The sequence below is a fragment of the Vicia villosa genome, linkage group LG4, assembly GCF_029867415.1.
Source record: "Vicia villosa cultivar HV-30 ecotype Madison, WI linkage group LG4, Vvil1.0, whole genome shotgun sequence".
In the NCBI taxonomy this organism is placed as follows: domain Eukaryota; kingdom Viridiplantae; phylum Streptophyta; class Magnoliopsida; order Fabales; family Fabaceae; genus Vicia; species Vicia villosa.
In genome coordinates, this window is record NC_081183.1 from 147,159,331 (window position 1) to 147,178,137 (window position 18,807).

Here is an 18,807-nt window from a genome sequence, read left to right on the forward strand (position 1 = left end):
ATTGTGGAGGCAAGGGGGATCCCAAACTGTGGAACCAGTTATCAAATTTCTTCCAATCGACAATCACTTTCCATATACAATTGGTCAAACTGAACCCGTTGTGTTGTATTGGCAGCGACAGCTCTGCACTATGGGTGGTAGAGTGGATGAATATGCAGAACAACTTCACAAGCAACACTCTTGGTGTGGTATGATTATATGGCAATTCTGATGTGTTGTGTTTACAATAAATTATCACCATTTAACCCCAAAAATAATCTTTGTTAACTATTTCACATTTCCCTTCCAGATGAATGAGATTGTCACAAGGATGGCCGTAACTATGCGTTTGCTTATGGGAAACCATAACGACTGCAACAACGAGCTCATTCGGAAGTCGAAGGAATACTGGAAAGTTATGACAACCGCGACTTAGACAATGAGAATGTGCGGTGGCCATTTGTTTGGATATTTGGATGGCTGCGTGGACCATGTTTTGTTGATTGAAACTACTACTATGATTGTCTACGTGGACCATGTTTTAGGATAATTTGCTTGCTGCTTTATGCAGTTTTGTGTAATTTGGACCGCCCTTTGCTGCTTTCTGTTGCTTACATTGTTATGTGCTAGTTGTTGTGTCCTTGGGTGTGGATATATTGATGATGGCAAATAACAACAACGCATTATGTGAAGTAATTGGCAGTGGATTGAACTGTAGGCTGCAGCGAATGCTGTTGAAGGAGCGGTTTGAATGGTTGCACCTAAGGCTTCTGTGCTTGCACCAAAGCATTTGATTAGAGGAAAGTGATGATATAATAGTAGCTGCCACTGAAACTATGTTGATGCACCTGATATTGGAAAATAGAAATGTAACATGAAGAATATTTAAATTATGTTGATGCACCTTTAATTGTTATGTTCCATTGAATTGAAAAATTATGCTATTTATTTTTGCATTTTCATATTGCACCAAAGGTACCAAAGTTTAGAAATAGTACAGGTAAGCAATCCTATTTATTTGTACTGCTTTAGAAATTCTGGTGCTGTTCTATTTTAATTTAATTTGGCTGGTTTCATTATCAAAATTGTGCATTGTATTTTTATCACAAATAATACAGTATGAATTTACTCTATCTAAGTAATATTTAGAACATTGTTGATCAATTTATGAAATATATTATGTTGAATTAGGGAAATTACAATACAACAATAGATGAATTTCAATGTGCTTTAGGATAAAATTACAGCAATTCACTTCTTCAGTTACATCAACTTCCAGCCTTGGATATATTAAAACTAATAAGACACAATGTCTGTTACAATAAGCATACCAAATGCCTATTACAAAACAAATCCCACATTTGCAACACAGCACCCAAAATTACAAAATCAGTATAACTGCCAATTATATTATCCAATACAATAAACTACGAATACCACCTCTTACTTCACCACATTCCCATTCTTAACCCATTCTTAACAGAAATAGACACCTTCCTTGCCAAACAAGCAGCATAACATCATTTTGGCATTGCTTCATCACTTCACTGAATTTCAAACTGAAAATCCATAGTCATTACTTAACCTTACAGATGCTGATTGTAAAGAACTATCTGCAGGAGGCTCTCCATCTGCTCCAAGAGTAGGGCAGCATCTTCTGTTGTGACCAGCTGCACCGCATATCCCACACGTCTGTGTCCGCCTGGGTCTCTCTGATGTACCAACAGTACCTGGTCCACAACCCTTGCTTCTTGAACATGAAGGGTTAAGTATATTCACCAACTCCTCTTCAACATGTATGTTATCTGGAACATCTTCATTGTTGTACTTCGATTTAAGCCTACAAAGTTCATTAGTCAGATATTCTAAATATTTTTTGTAATCATCAACATCCATATATGACAAGTCAGCGACCTCCTTACTAAGATTCACCAAAGTAGCGTGTCTAGCAACCAAATGTGAATCCCAGTAGTGGGAACCATCTTCATAACTTCCACTAATAGACTCCTTCGCATATAATGACCAACGATTCAGCACAAGATTCTCAGGAAATTCTACAATATTAAGATAAACCATCACAGCAACAATGTGCTCACAAGGAATCCCAATGGATTCCATTCTAAGACACGAGCATCTGAAATCGTTATTCGATGGACAGTGGGAAACACGCCATCCATGCCCTTCGTCTCTGTATTTTGTCACCGCATAAATGGTAACTGATGCCATATCTTGAATATCTAATACAGATGTTAAGGTTACCTTTTTCATAACAGATCGTACCATTTCAAATATCTCTTTTGTCCAGTGCTTTGATGCTGACCTCTCAAGCGCCCTAAGATTGGTATGCAACACTGCCTGTCCATATTGGGATTCAAAATCAGCTTGAACCTCTCTAAATCGAAAATATGCCACACACCTATGGAACTGCTTAACAAAATCAGTCATATTCATCTTCGAGTGTACAAACTGTCCCATATGACTATGAAATGCTTCGCACCGCGATGTCGTTCTTATTCCTGCAAAGAAATTTCCCCTAATATGAGCTGTTGCCCACATCTTCCTTTTCTGGTACAATTCATTGATCCAATTATTATCTTCTAACCCAAACCTATCTAACATTTCATTCCACAAACTCTCAAATTTCCAAACATCATGATCACCAAGCATTAATTTTTTGAAAACAGGGATGAAATTGGGATTGCTAATGTTGGAAATTGCATTTCGTAGGAGATGCCATGCACATAACCTGTGGTAACTGTTGGGAAAGACTTTCCTGATTGCATTTCTCATAGCAACATCACCGTCCGTTATTACAGATAAAGGTGTCTTACCTTTCATTGCAACCAAAAACTGCTCCAGCAACCATACATATGTCCCTTCAACCTCATTTGAAACTATGGCAGTAGCAAATATAATCGTCTGGTTATGGTGATTAACACCAGAAAAAACAACAAATGGGCACCTGTACTTATTTTTCTTGTATGTAGCATCAAAAGCAAGCACATCACTAAACAGTTCATAATTCTTTTGACTCTCACCGTCGCTCCAAAATAGGTTTTGCAACGTTCCATCCGCACCCACCGTGTGTGCAACAAGCATCAATGGATCTATTACACGAAGATCAATAAGATACCTGACAGCACCTTTAGCATCAGAAGACATCTCTTTCCTTTGTCTTGCAATTTGATTATGTACATCCTTCTTCAAAAATCCTACCTTATCATACCCCCCGGCAGCATTAGCGAATGAACCAATCATTTGAGTTACTTTGATTCCGGCATTCCCAAAATTCTTAATTTGCATCTTATCTGACTTACTAAGCTTCCTATTACCTGCCAACAGCCTGCAGTGCTTCTCCTTTAACATTGCATGATTGTGCTCAAAGGTAAAAACTGTGACATACCAACGGTGTGAAATTATATCAATATGAACCCGAAATTTTGCTTCACATCCACACTGGGTTTCGTGCCTCGGACCACGTTTGCGATTATCTACTTTGTTTTGCCTAAATCCTGCAAGGTTACAAAGAAATGTTTGTTGAGTAACATCTCCACTCTTTTTTTTAATAACTTGACCTTTACGGACTGCAAAACCGTTCATCTTTGCAAACCAACAGTACCATGTGTAAGCTATTTCCAGACTTCCAAATTGCAGCTTCGAAACATCATCACATTGCAAGTTAAACATGTCCATATTTGCAATGTCGTCAAACTCGTCAACAACAAATGATTCGTCTGGAAGTTGATCTGAAGATATCGATTCATTCAATCTGTCCGAACCCCATTCCGATCCTTCCCCAGAAATTCCACCGCCGTTTGAATCTGTATTCCAATATTCGTGTCCACTAACATAACCGGAACCTATCTCGTCATCATAATCATCACCATCTAATTCGCCATCATCATCTCCATCTTCATCATCGTATTCACATCCGTAAAATTCATTATCTTCTTCCGCATCTTCATCATAGTATTCAACTTCTTCAAACTCAGAATCTTCATCAACAACTCTGTTGTCATATTCAACATTATCCAAGCATCCATCACTAACAAAATCCAGTTCACTGTCATCGTTAACACGACCATTCTCATGAAAAATCCCATCGTGTGCTTCCTAAAAAAATATAAATAACTAAATAGTAAATCAACCATCAATTAGGGTTACAACCACAAGATAAGATTGTTTGAAAATTGACTTACAGAGTTAACTTGCATTACTCCATGGCCAATAACGTCACCACCATCCATCTTTAACTCAATATCTGTTACTTTTACTAAGCACAAAAACTTGCTTCAGACACAAATCGTTAATGGAAGAGGATCGAAAATGGAAGAAATGAAGAAGAAATCAGAAGGGAGCGCAAAAGAAGAAATCAGAAGGGAGCACAAAAAGAAGAAATCAGAAGGGAGCACAAAAGAAAATGAAGAAGAAAATGGTTTCAGAAAAATAAAACGCAGAAGAGTAATGGCTGCAGAAAAAGAAATGAAGAAGGACAATGGAAGAAGGACACAGTGGAAGAAGGACGGTGAAGAAAGGTGTGTTGTACGTTTGCAAAAGGTGTAAGGGATGGTGGTGATATGGTGTGTGTTAGTGAAGTGAGTGACCATTAGGGACAGCTAATCTAACGGCTCTTGTTCATTTGAAAAAAAAAAAAAAGGAAAAAATGGTCTCTCACGGTGAGAGACCTATGGGCCTTGCGCACCTTAGACGGCGCCCAACCAATTCTATAACTTATGTTTTATAAATGAATTGTGATTCAAAGATCATAATTAGTACATGATTTTTTTATACGACCATGTATAGTAAAATATACTTTATCAAGCTTGCTTACTTACACTTTCCAAACACTCCTTAGTGGGGTAAGCAAGCTAACCTCACTCTCCCTTTCTTTGCTATCATAATTAATCCACAAGCTGTGCCTTTGCTTCTTGGCAATGTCATCGATACTTGCTTCCTCACGCCACCCTTTTTTCTTTTCCGCTACACTTCTGTTCATATCCACCCATATTATATGCCAAATTAACGTTTTACTACTAATTTTCCTTTTTTTTTTTAATAATGTTTGTTCCTTCAATGTGGTAAAAGAGCACTAATGCCGTAGAAGTAAAAGCAAAACATCTAAAACATGATTATCAGCTTTTCTTAACGGATTAATTATGAATTAGTTTAATTATCTTTCATTAGTGTGATAATTTATTTTATACTATTACTTTTTAAAACATCTAAATCTAAATACGACATACAATCAAGTGGTTGTTAAATTATTTTAATTAAGATTAAATTGATAGGGAATACTTGAATTCAGTCTTTGAATAAAAAATTTAAATAACAATGTTTAAAAAAAAAATTACCAAAAAAACAAGTTTTTCAGAAAATTTACTAAAATGTCTAGATTTTGCAAGACCCTCTAGAGTATGCGCCAAACTATTTGGCGCATTAGTACAATTTTTTTTTGAATTAGCCAATTCATTTGGCGTATAAGTATTTGTAAAAAATAAAAAAAAATAAAAATAAAAAAGAAACATGCACATTGGCGCCAAACCATTTGGCGCATACACCTAATTTTTATACTAATGCGCCAATTGATTTGGCGCATACTCCAGGGGGTCTTGCAAAACCTAGACATTTTGGTAAATTTTCTGAAAAACTTATTTTTTTGGTAATTTTTTTTAAACCTTGTTATTTAATTTTTTTTCTCAGTCTTTAGTTAAAAACTATGATTTTTTTTAATTAAAAATTATGAACTAAAACTTCATTTACCTCACAACAAAATTCTAAACTCTTTTTCATTAACCCAATAGTTTTTTCTTCTATAAATAATAGATTAACTTTTCAAATTACTAAAAACTATAACAAACGGTAAAATTTCCTTAAAAAAGTTTAATATATTAAAAAAAAAATTAAAAAAACTATAATATTCAAATTGAAGTCAAACTAACTAAAGTATTAAAAAAAAACATAATAATGAGATACCTATTAGGTGTATTACATACACAATTTAATCGTCTCATAATTGGAATGAATAACTCATTAAAAATATATTTGCTCTATTGAATAAGATAAGCTTAATTTTTGAGTTTATAATAATTTTGTTCCGTTAAATCATTTAAATTGGCAGCTGTTATTATCTTTTTGCCACTAAATTATTTAACAAAAACTAAACATATTTAATAAGAATTATTTTTAAAAAAATTTATAGTATTTTATATTACTAGTACATAGTATTAAAACATTTTAAGAAACAATTGATTTATATATTATAGTTTACTATTTTTTTTCTCAATTCCACTATTTATCATGTTAACACAAAACAGCAGAAATATTAATTAAAAAATAATTGCTAAGTAAGAATAAATTTACATTTTTATTTTATAATTATCAACTAATTAAATTATTAATTTTATGAAACACTACACTTTTTACATTCTATTTCTATTAATTAGTTTATTAGTTTATATAGTAGTTTTGAGAAAATATAAATTTAATATTTAACTATAGGTAAAATTTCCATCTAATTTTTTAACATAATTAATAAAAAAATTTAAATATGTAATAGATACTTGCAATTAAATTATATTAAAAAATTGGTTTTTGTTCCTATAAATCTCTTTATGTTAAATTTTAATTTTATCAAACATTTTTTATTTTATTTTTTATCCTCATTTTTCTTTTATAATATCTATACATAATTGAGTTATATTGGAATCAGACTCACTAATATATAATTTTAATTCTTATATAACTAATATTAAAGGATTTAATGGATATGCACTCACAGTGTAAAACAGTTTTACATTGTCATTCAATAGAAAACAAGCAATTTGCCATGTTATTAAATTTTTTTAACGATAATAGTGTGATAGAATTGGATACATAGTTGTGATTGGTTGACAGTATAGTGCATCACCCATTTTCTCATATTAAAAAGTTTAAATTGAAATATTTTATATATTATAAAATTAAATCTAATATAAATTAATATTTTTGTTAAAACTTAATTCTTACATATTTTTTCATTTTAATTTTTATTCTTTTTTTTTGTTTATAGTATTATGATAGAATGAATGTGTTGTGTCGCGTGCTAAACGGTTATACTAACGAAGAACGCATTCGCCTTATACTTATCACGCACGCAACCATGTCAGTTACATCACATGACCCTTCCTTCATCAAATCAACGCCTCTCCTTCGTCACAATCGTCGTTATCTCAAATCAACGGCCATAAATAAACGGACCCACAATACGAGATTACAGTCTAGCTGGCCCCACTACATTGCCAACCCCAACTAGTTAGTTTTTCGTTCGCTATTGCATTATTTCGGGTTTCGATTTGAGGGTTTAAATTCTCGCATTCATCACATTTTCTCCTCAATTTTCCATTCTCATTTCGATTCCTCTTCCACATTCCAATCTTGGTGACATATTTTTTCTTCATCATCGCTTAATGCATGCATTGCACAATTGTTTATCTATTTTTCCTTTAATTTAATGCATTTGTAGTTTTTAATGCATGTGAGGGTGGGATCGGGGAATGAAATGGGTTTATGATTTTTATTTGATTATGATTATGATTGCTACATTTATCATTTAACTGTCCATTGATTAGGTTTTTTATTATTTTTTTAATTTGTAATTATAATTTTGAAATTTTGGTTTAGGTTGAATTTTGGAATTGGGAAGAACTGGTGAAAATGGGAAACAAGATGAATGTGGGGTTGTTGTGTTTATGTGTGTGGACCTTCTTGTTTTGTTTTGTTTCTTGTGAGGCAAATGAAGGGTTGCGTAGGATTGGTTTGAAAAAGGTGAAATTGGGACCCAAGAATTTGTTGGTGTTGAAAGGTGGTGAAGGTTCATTGTCTAAAAATATTCTTGAAGGAGCTGAGGAATTCGATGTTGTTACATTGAAGAATTATTTGGATGCTCAGTACTATGGGGAGATTTCCATTGGTACTCCTCCTCAGAAGTTTACTGTGATTTTTGATACTGGTAGCTCTAATACTTGGGTTCCTTCGGTTAAATGTTATTTCTCGGTGGGTTTTATTTGTCTAAACCATGTGATGAATATCTATCTGGTTTATGTGTTTATTTATATTCTGATTTTGAATTTGTTGATGGTGTTTTTGCATGTTGGTGCAGCTTGCATGTTTATTCCATGCTAAGTACAAGTCTAGCCAATCAAGTACTTACAAGCCAAATGGTTCGTCTTCTTAAGTCATATTTGTTTATTTATTTGATTCTTGTTAGAAGTGATTTTTATTTTTCATACGAGAGTTTATCTTGTTATTTAGGGACTTCTGCTGCAATTCAATATGGTACTGGAGCAATTTCTGGCTTCTTTAGCTATGATAATATAAAAGTTGGTGATATAGTTGTAAAAAACCAGGTAATTTTGATTCTCGTTCCATATTTGGTTTCCTTCAGATGGATAAGATGTTGATCAATCAATTTATACGAGCTTTGTTTTTATTCCCTTCAGGAATTTATTGAAACAACCAGAGAACCTGGTATTACATTTGTGGCGGCTAAGTTTGATGGTTTGCTTGGACTTGGATTTCAAGAGATATCAGTTGGAAATTCTGTCCCAATATGGTATCTATGCACATTTAAACATTCATTTGTCATTTTGTTATTATTTTTTGGACCTCTTTGTCATTAGGAGAGGTGTTTTCCTGCCACAGGTACAACATGGTTGGACAAGGTCTTGTTAAGGATCCTGTATTTTCATTTTGGCTCAATCGTAACCCCAAAGAAGAGGAAGGAGGTGAGATTGTTTTTGGTGGTGTTGATCCTGCTCACTTCAAGGGCAAACATACTTACGTGCCTGTGACACGAAAAGGATATTGGCAGGTTCGCTAGGCTTTTGACATGTTTGTTCATTATTCTATACTTATACAGCATCTTTTATTATACTTGTGTTTGTTAAGTGCATTTGTATTTTCTGGACAGTTTGACATGGGAGATGTGCTTATTGATGGAAAACCCACAGGTAAATACTTGGTTGTTTCTTGAATGACATGATGTTGAGAGCACTTTGCTAGATGCTCCATGGTTTTTATTCATTGATACTGACTTCATCTTATTGTCATCCAGGATCTTGTGCTAAAGACTGTTCGGCAATTGCAGACTCAGGGACGTCTTTGTTGGCAGGTCCAACGGTATGAATAAATGCTCGTGGATGTAGGATGCTATAGATTTTTATAATTCTTTTGTCATGACCTTGCAAGAATTAATAATGCTTTTGGCATTGAACCATTAAGTAAGTTATTTCTATGAACTAATGTTTGGTTTTGCTTGTTTAGACTGTAGTTACTATGATAAATCAAGCTATTGGAGCATCTGGAGTTTACAGTCAACAATGCAGGAACGTTGTTGATCAATATGGACAAACAATTTTGCAATTGCTCTTGGCTGAAGTAAGTAATAATTTGTTTTTGTCATAATAGTCTTGTTGGTTAGATTCTTGACCATGGCCACGAGTGTTGAATTTTAAGGTGATTGGTCATTATTCAGAATGAATTTTCTTATGGTTTTCACTTGGTCCTGGCAGACACAGCCAAAGAAGATATGCTCCCAAATTGGGTTGTGCACATTTGATGGGACTCATGGTGTTAGGTAAGCCACAAAGATTTTGCCATTAACTTAAAGACCTTACTGTATCTAATGCTATGAAGTATTGACATAAACTACACTAATTTGAAAGAATAGAAGAGATTGAATGAAACTGCATGGTATGGTGTCAGTGTCCAACTCCTAGACATGTCAAACCCTAGACATGCATTTAAATTGAATTGTCAGTGCTACATAATTCTAATGTACTACTATCATTGCTCTTTTATTGAAATCTTTCAATTTTTCCTTTAGTATGGGTATCCAGAGTGTGGTGCCACAGACTGATAGAATATCATCTGGTGGTCAACAAGATGCTACATGCTCTGTATGCGAAATGGCCATCGTTTGGATGCAAAGCCAGCTGAAGCAGAATCAAACAGAAGAGCAGATAATAAACTACGCCAACTCGGTAATTTAGTTTTTATTTTGTTATGTGTTCTAAAATCCTACTTTCCCCTCAGAACTATAATCTCATGAATGATATTGCAGCTTTGTGATAAAATGCCTAACCCTATGGGACAATCATCTGTTGATTGTGCAAAGATCCCTTCCATGCCTAATGTTTCCTTCACCATTGGTGGAAAAACGTTTGACCTTGCCCCACAAGAGGTATAATATCAAACTTAAATATTTTCTTTTGCAAGAGTTAATGCCTTGTATTTGTTGCTTTACAAATTGAGTTAATTTTTTATGCACAAAATGGATCCATGTTTTCTGTTTCCCTGATCCAATTTTCCATTTGCTTTTGCTTTCTTCAGTACATACTGAAGGTGGGTGAAGGTCTTCAAGCCCAATGCATTAGTGGCTTTACTGCTTTGGATGTTCCTCCTCCACGTGGCCCACTCTGGTATATTAATATGCTATGCCATTTACCTTTTGATTTTGACGCATTTGATTTGACAATAATCACTTACTGGAATCTGCATAAATGCAGGATCCTCGGAGATATCTTCATGGGGCGCTATCATACCGTCTTTGATTATGGTAAACTCAGGGTTGGATTTGCCGAAGCAGCATAAAGAATCTGCTCATACCTCTCGCAGTATGCATCCTTTATTTGCTAGTCCTATTTTTCTCTTCAAAAATCAGTAAAATGGAACAAAAAATATCAAGGAAAAGAACAACCTCAGTATTATTTGGCAACAGTTATTCGAAAATATTTTGTATAACTTTGCATTCAAAATGGTCCTAAAATTGTGGTTGTGTATATATATATATTGGTTTTAATATTCTCGCAGTCGCTCCCCCAGCTTATTATATGCATTTAGATTTCTGGACTTGTGTGGCATGTTGTCATTATTGGGTCTTTATGTTGTCATTATTGGGTCTTTATTCTATGTATGCATGCTAAGTTGAAAAGTGTAATATGTCTCATTGGTGTCTTAATTTAATCATTGTATTTTTTAAGTTGTTCTGCAATATGCATTAAATTGCATGTAAAGTAAAGGACTAAACACATAATAAAATGAATTAAAAGGGAAGGCATCTATAATGGCTTAAACTATGTATCAAGTATGAAATTAGACGCAATACATGATAAATGTCAAACTATATATATAATATATTATGACATTAGACGTAATAAAGGATTGATGTCAAACAATGTATTATAATATGGCATTACACCCACTATAAATGTCAAACAAGGTTGTAGAGGATAAATGTCAACGTTTTTCAATCTCAGTTGGTATCCATGTACTCCTCCCATCACTATTATAAATTAAATCTACTAATTTATCTTTATTGATGCTTAATAAAAAGCATCTCAACTATCTAAATTAAATATTTTTAAGAGAAATAGGGTCATGCACTATTTTACACTGTCAGTCAATTACAACCATGTATTTAATTTCTTCACATTTTTATTTTAAAAAAAATTTAATGACCATACGTCTTATTTTCTATTGGATGACAGTGTCAGTGCATATCCATTAAACCCTATTTTTAAACAAAATGAATGATATATTATGAGTACTAATATTAAATGGTTTAAAAATAATTACTAATTTTTATTTATAATAGTGGTCAACATTTAAAAGATATTCTCTTGCTTTATAAAACTCGTAGGAGGTGTATTTTAGTTTCAATAATTTGAAAAAGAAATATTATTCTGATTACGTTAGATCTTTTATTATTATAAAATTAAAGTTAGTTTCTTTTATTTCCTATTTAACAAGTCCACCATTTTTTGGTTGATTAATTTAGTCCACCATTATTTTTTAGTATGTTGGGAATTTTTTGACCCGCATCATTTTTTAGTATTTGGCATTGATGAGGCACTGATGCATTGGACAGAAACGAATTAATCTCATCATTAAACATCCATGTCATATCTTTTTAATTAAATAATTTAAAAATAAATTTAAATAATCTTAAAATTAAATTATAAATCTAGAGCTAAAAATAATTTACACAAATAATACATCCTTATATATATATATATATATATATATATATATATATATATATATATATATATATATATATATATATATATATATATATATATATATATATATATATATATATATATATATATATATATATATGCGTTTAATGGATATGCACTGACAGTGTAAAATAATTTTACACTGTCATCCAATAGAAAACCACAAATCTGCCATGTCATTAAAAAAAATTTAAAATAAAAGAGGGCTTTAATTGGATACATGGTTGTGATTGGTTGACAATGTAAAACTATTTTACACTGTCAGTGCATCACCCATTTTCTCTCTCTCTCTCTCTCTATATATATATATATATATATAGGTTCAAAATATTATTTTTTGTTTCGTATAATATTATATTTCAATGAAAAATATAATTCAGCATATTTTTTCTTTTCCATAAACTTCAAAATAAAATGGAGTTGTGAAAAGGAAAAATACTTTCTTGACTATGCTAAATTAACTTAACCTTATAAATTCAGAGAGACTTTTCGATCATTAAAAAGTGTGTGTGATTTGTTTTAATAATTCAAGAGCTAATATTGTAGCTTTACACACAGAGACCACTCCACATAGACAATGCGAACTTTTGGAGGGGTGAATTAGGATGACCAACTGAGTGTAAGTATGAGAGTGCAATCTAAGAGGAGAGGTGAATTAGGATTGCCAAATTTTTATTGTTTTTGCGCTTATTTCTTTGGATATGATAAAATGATGTTCTTAGCAAGATAAAATGCATAAATTGAAGTACAAAAAATATAAATAACATAAGGAGGTATCCTAGTTCTCCTTATCAACCAAGTGTAGATGTAGTCCCTTCACACCTTGAAGAATATTTCACTATGTTAGATCTTTATACAAGCTTTACACTAAGACTCATCTTACAAGCTTCTAACACAACAAATAAGCACACCACTTTCTTAATTTCATAAGCACTAAACTTATGGTGGACTTTGAATCATCCGGATTCAAAGAACCTTTTACAAAAATCACCAAAACACTTTGGTGATCACATAAAAAAAATGATGTACAAACAATACAAAATTTGAATAATCTTTTCAACTTGGATAGAGTTCCAAAATAAACAATTTTGCTCCTCTTCTACTTGAATAAAATTCAGTTTAATAATTTAAATGCTCTTGACAAAGAATGAAAATTTTCAAATATATGAAATTTTATGCTTAAAGTTTCATCACTTAAAATAATGGATAATTCTAAATATTCTTTTGAATTGTATGTAAAAATATTATTGAAAGAGGTTAATGAAAAATGGTTTAAATATATTCCACAATGCCTCTTGGAATAAATTTTAAAGATTGAAACATTTCCATGAAGGTACGCAATGATTTAGAAAGAGAATGGTTCAAAAAAAAAAAAAAAACGTATATCACAGCAGTTCAAAATTTGCCACAAAAACCAGAATACATTCAAATTTTACATACTTGTTCAAAACATATGTGAATTATGGTGGTTCCAAACTGTCACAGTTTAGGAAAAATTAAATAAATTCAAATGGTGGTTACATACTTGTTCGATTGGATGAATAGTGCAATCGATTGTACTCAAGTAAAACTTGATTTTTTCTTTTTAAAAGACTTGGAATGAAATGTTTTGATGCATGAATGTTTGGGAAACTTTAGAGAAGAATTGATGAAGATTTTTGAGCACCTAAAGCTTATATACAATTAATTAACATTGAATACATTTCTTCGTGATCAAATCATCTTTTACTTTAACATCCAATGACTTTTGAAATCTTGATAAATAATTTAGATAGACTTCAATCTTTTTCTTCTTTGATAAGCTTCATCAATCTTTGACATCATATTTTTGTCTTCATCAAAACTAAACCAAGATAGATGATGAGCATCTTCATCACAGCTAAGAGGCCCAACCAAAAATAAGTTTCCTCAAAAGATGAAAATCCCCAAGAAAGTTGAAAAGAAAGACAACCCCTTTGACGTGACAAATATTGTCACATAGAAAACCCAGCACAACAACGAAGGACCTCTCAAAAATCGAAGAACAAGAAGATGGAATTAGTTTTTATTGCCGAGGATAAAGCTGTGTAGAGAATTAGGCTGTCGAGGTAAAAAGGGCAAGAAGGAAAAAGAAAATAAAAAGAGGAAGATAAATGAAAAACAGGAACAAGAAAGAGCAACATGCTTCATGCCTAATTGGTATAAAATTATCTAACTAACCACAATTGATTAAATGTTGTTTTATTTTATGTTTTTAAATTTTTTAGGTTCTGATGAGCCATAACACATCAGGCATACAGTGAGGACATTGTTTTTACTTTTAGTTTGGGAGTGTGACACTTATATTGTTGTTGAAGCTTCTAAGTTGTTGTTATATCATGTTTTGATTAATGAAAAGTTATATGTTAGTAATTTATGTGAAAAAGTATAAAATAAAAGAAATAATTTATTTAATATTTCATTAGTAGAATTTCTTAATTATAATATATATATATATATATATATATATATATATATATATATATATATATATATATATATATATATATTTTAAATTGCAATGTTGAAAGTATTGAAAATAAAGCCTTACTGAAATGATAGGCAATAATTGTAACTTGGCAAGTGATGAATCCTTATCAAATCAGAAGAAGTCAACAAAGTAGTTAGCTTTTAAACAGTTTGAATTTCTCCAGAGTATGACATAAGTTTTAACTAAAGATTTTGTTTAGAGGAGGAAAACACTAGTAGGTATCGTTAATAAAAAGGGAATAATGCATTTATAAATGCATGGTTATAGAAGATAAATACAACAATAAATTAAATGCAAAAAGCATGCTAAACAAAGTTTTTGTGCCAAAAATTGGAGGAACACTGACTGTTTAACTATGAGTAACATGTTGGACTAATTACAAGTGAGATCCTGTTAGATGGAAAGGTGGAATACATAGCAAAAATTAAATTGAAAGTAATGCTAGTATAATCCCTAAGTTCACAAGAACTAAAAAGTCTGGTAATGAATAAGCTAGTTGATCCCCCATTTGAAACTGAAAGCTAAATGCCTCAACCATAAGATATAACAATCAAACTATAATTTATTCTTTCTATCTTCAAAGAAGCGCGCACGCGCACACACAGGCCCCCACACACACACACTTTGTATGCATTAAATCAAGTTGAAAAGAATGAGTTGTGCCAATGTTTGAATACAATACACATAAAAAGATCTGAGTTATGAGAAATGTGATATTGTTGTTAGATTTCTTTATTTGTTTATTTTTCTACCCATCTTCCGCATCACTTGAGAACATGCAATAATTCAAGTATGAGAGTGTGACAACTCCTTATTTGTGAGATATTTAAACTTTAAATATTTAAATTAATTGAGAAAAATCATGCTTATTGAGATTTATTTATTTGTGTTTTTATGCTTTCTTGTTAAATAGTGATGAACACGTTAAATGCTCTTGTTTGTTGTTTTTATGTGTTCATGTGTGTGCAAGAATACTCTTGGTGACAAGTTCTATCATGCTAGAAATGCATGACCAATACTCAACATGCCTTGAGCCAAAAAATACTACTAGAAGATTTGAATCTCAATGTTAGGGCTGATGTGAAAGAGTATAGAGAAATATAATTAAGACTGAGATGTAAAGTTTATGAAATAAGGATGAACACCAAAAGACAAAAATTTGAAAAAAATTGTTTTGAGCGCTCTTAGAGCGACCTTAATAGAGCAGACCTGCCCCAAGACATGTTGTATTCTACATGTGTTGTGTAGTACTGCCGTTATCAATACTAGAAGATAAATGGCATATGCTTTATTTCTTGGGACTAACAATGGATAATCTAAAGGCCCAAGACCTAAGTTTGAAGACAACTTTAAAGCTGAAGAAGTCTACCAAAGGATCTTTGTTGGAAATGGAAATAGGTTTTGAAGTTGAAAAAACTTAGAAAAATAATACATCATAAAGAAGGAACATTGAACCAGATTCTAAAACGTGACCCCTCCTACCATTCCTGAAGGATGTTGTAGAATCAAGCGTGACACAGCTCGCCTCTTGTTTCATCCGAAGAACCTGTCATATTTGTTTCATCTTCTTTCTTCCTTGTTTTGTTTTCTATTTTTTTTTAAATAGAAAGTATTTCTCTCTTCTTTCTTTCTCTCTTTCCTTTTAATTTTTATTCTTCTTTCTTCTTCTCTGCTTTTCTCTCACTCATCACAGTATTTCATTTCAATATATATATATATATATATATATATATATATATATATATATATATATATATATATATATATATATATATATATATATATATATATATATATATATATATATATATATATATATATAACCTTAAATATGATTTTCTCAAAATATTCCTTCACGGTTGTAATGCTCAATTCTTCTCTTCAGGTAATTCTTCTTCAAATAAACTCTTGCTCCTCTGAACTGCTCTTGGTCACTAACTCAGTGACTCATAGTTGTGGTCGTTTTTGTTTTTGCATCAGTAGCACTTTTTTGGGATAAGGTTGTCTTGCAGGTTAGGGGTTCTTGTTGTTGTGTTATTTCCTTTTAGTCAGGCTGCGATTTTTTCTGTCTCGCATTAGTGAGTTGTTGTTTTGAATAAAGGAGCTTGTTTTGGAGTAGTTTATTAGAGGGGTATTTTGTTTTAGTCTTATTGTCGGGCTTTTGTGCTAGGATTTTCTTTGTTTGGGGTCTGAGTTTTGTTGTTAGTGTTCTGCATCTTGTTCTGATTTTTCAGAACGATTATTTCCATGTTTATGACATGTCTCATGCCTTTCTTTTAGCAACAAATTCTAATTTTGTCCTTTAAAAAAAGAGTAGATGATCACAATTCAGGTGATTTGCCACGTCGTTATTAATATTTTCACACGTTGCTCTACGTTATTGATTTCGTGGATGATGAAATGGACATATATCACAACTAAAAGATTAGTAATTATATGTAAACTACGACAATTCCAAATGTGCCATAAAATTCAAAATAAATTCAAATTTTACATACTGGTTCATAACAAATATGAATTGTGGCGGTTCCCAACTATCACAGTTAAGGAAAAACTAAATAAATTCAAATTTTAATGGCATGATGAATATGCAATCGATTGTACTCAAGTAAAACTTGATTTTTTGCTTTTTAAAAGACTTGGAATGAATTGTTTTGATGCATGAATTTTTCGCTTATATACAATTAATTGGCATTGAATACATTTCTTCGTGATCAAATCATCTTTTACTTTAACATCCAATGAATTTTGAAATCTTGATAAATGATTTATATAGACTTCAACCTTAACTAAAGATTTCGTTTAGAGGAGGAAAACACTAGTAGGTATCGTTAATAAAAAGGGAATAGTGCATTTATAAATGCATGGTTATAGAAGATAAATACAACTATAAATTAAATGCAAAAAGCATGCTAAAAAAATTTTGTGTGCCAGAAATTGGAGGAACATTGAGTGTTTAACTATGAGTAACATATTGGACTCATTACTAGTGAGATCCCGTCAGATGAAAAGGTGGAAATATTCCCGAATTGGAATTCATGACGACATTTATGGGTAGATCTCCCCAATATGTGTGCAAAGTTGTCCTGAGATACAGACTACACTGTGTATATAATACCATCTGTTGAAGATTACATAGAAGAGTGGAAGTTTTAAAGGGAGAAATGACGTTATCCTTTTCTTCCACTCTGACCCTTCAGTGTGATCCTTTTACTTGTGGATTTGCCTCATTCAACTCTAAGTGCTTCTCAGGAGGCTCTTTAGAGAACCTTTTTTTTTCTTGTTCTAAAATGTAAATTGTTGGTTGGAGTTTTGTCATAAATCACCATCAAAGTGAAAAAGTGAAAATGTTGAAGACGATTTCTCATAAACAATGACAATTGATTCATGATGAATTTTCTTGCTCACAAATAGAATGTGAACTGAGATTTGGTAAATTTCTGTAGTTGGATCTCGATACTCTATGCTTTGGTCTGACGATGGGAAATTAGAGACTGAGTATTTATAAACACTCCAACGATCAAGTCAGTGACAAATGAAAATGAAGTATTTTTATAGTAGAGTTCTAGAGTTTTTGTTCCAAGAACCTTCTCTTTAGAACCCTTGTCTCGAGGAACTATTATTCTCAGATCTCTATTCTCCTTTATTCGACGGTCTATTTCGCTCTATGAAACATTTTGGGTCTTTTATTTCGTGGACCGTCTCTAGGTGGTGGACCTTCGTAGAGTTGGCGCCGACCTAGACCGAAAGAGAATATGCTATTAAAAAAAGAACAATTTCTTGCATGTGGTATGGAGCTGTAATTTGCCAAATGCTGATATAGTGCTGGAGATTATGCACCAATCCGTGTTTCCTATAACTATACTATTTTTAATTCTTTTCTGCAATCACTTGAGCAGCAATAAAGTTCCCATAACCGATATATTTGTCTGGCTTACTGTTTCTACCATTGACAGAGAAGTATACCATTTTTTTTTTTAAAAGCCCCTTCTTATTAAAGAAAACCAATAACATGCTATAGCTTGCTTAAGATGTGCCACAAGTCAGAATCAGATATAAATACAACAAAACCATAATGTGCAACATTGGTGGTCCCCTTTGCAATCCCTAAACACAGCTCATGAGTCCCTTTAACTAAGGGAAAATTAATCCCCATCACAGCGAAGCCACTGTAATGCTCCCAATCATATCCAAACTCAATACAATGTTTCATTAAGATGAAACATATTTAAGTATAATTAGTTTATCTACCAAAATCTT

The 18,807-nt window shown here is 32.1% G+C and overlaps 2 protein-coding genes across 2 annotated transcripts; one reads left to right on the forward strand and one right to left on the reverse strand.

Moving 5' to 3' along the window:
- Positions 1 to 1,533: 1,533 nt before the first annotated feature.
- LOC131598033 (protein FAR1-RELATED SEQUENCE 5-like) lies at positions 1,534 to 3,428 on the reverse strand. The gene has a single exon (XM_058870681.1). It carries the CDS (start codon positions 3,343 to 3,345, stop codon positions 1,534 to 1,536), a length of 1,812 nt encoding a protein of 603 aa, XP_058726664.1. The 5' UTR covers positions 3,346 to 3,428.
- Positions 3,429 to 7,239: 3,811 nt separating this feature from the next.
- Positions 7,240 to 10,826, forward strand: LOC131599890 (aspartic proteinase A1-like). The gene is made up of 14 exons (XM_058872131.1): positions 7,240 to 7,395; positions 7,639 to 8,010; positions 8,117 to 8,177; positions 8,269 to 8,363; positions 8,457 to 8,569; positions 8,659 to 8,827; positions 8,927 to 8,966; positions 9,071 to 9,135; positions 9,280 to 9,393; positions 9,528 to 9,592; positions 9,842 to 9,998; positions 10,079 to 10,198; positions 10,348 to 10,436; positions 10,524 to 10,826. The coding sequence occupies exons 2-14, from the start codon at positions 7,672 to 7,674 to the stop codon at positions 10,606 to 10,608; spliced, it is 1,512 nt and encodes a 503-aa protein (XP_058728114.1). The 5' UTR covers positions 7,240 to 7,395; positions 7,639 to 7,671; the 3' UTR covers positions 10,609 to 10,826.
- The last annotated feature ends 7,981 nt before the right edge of the window (positions 10,827 to 18,807 follow it).

Bases quoted from the DNA above. Each gene is read 5' to 3' on its own strand.
- LOC131599890 (XM_058872131.1), top strand. From the start codon at position 7,672: ATGGGAAACAAGATGAATGTGGGGTTGTTGTGTTTATGTGTGTGGACC. The intron at 9,593-9,841 runs GTAAGCCACAAA...TTTTTCCTTTAG, and splicing joins GATGGGACTCATGGTGTTAG to TATGGGTATCCAGAGTGTGG. The intron at 10,437-10,523 runs GTATATTAATAT...GCATAAATGCAG, and splicing joins CCTCCACGTGGCCCACTCTG to GATCCTCGGAGATATCTTCA.
- LOC131598033 (XM_058870681.1), bottom strand. From the start codon at position 3,345: ATGTTAAAGGAGAAGCACTGCAGGCTGTTGGCAGGTAATAGGAAGCTT.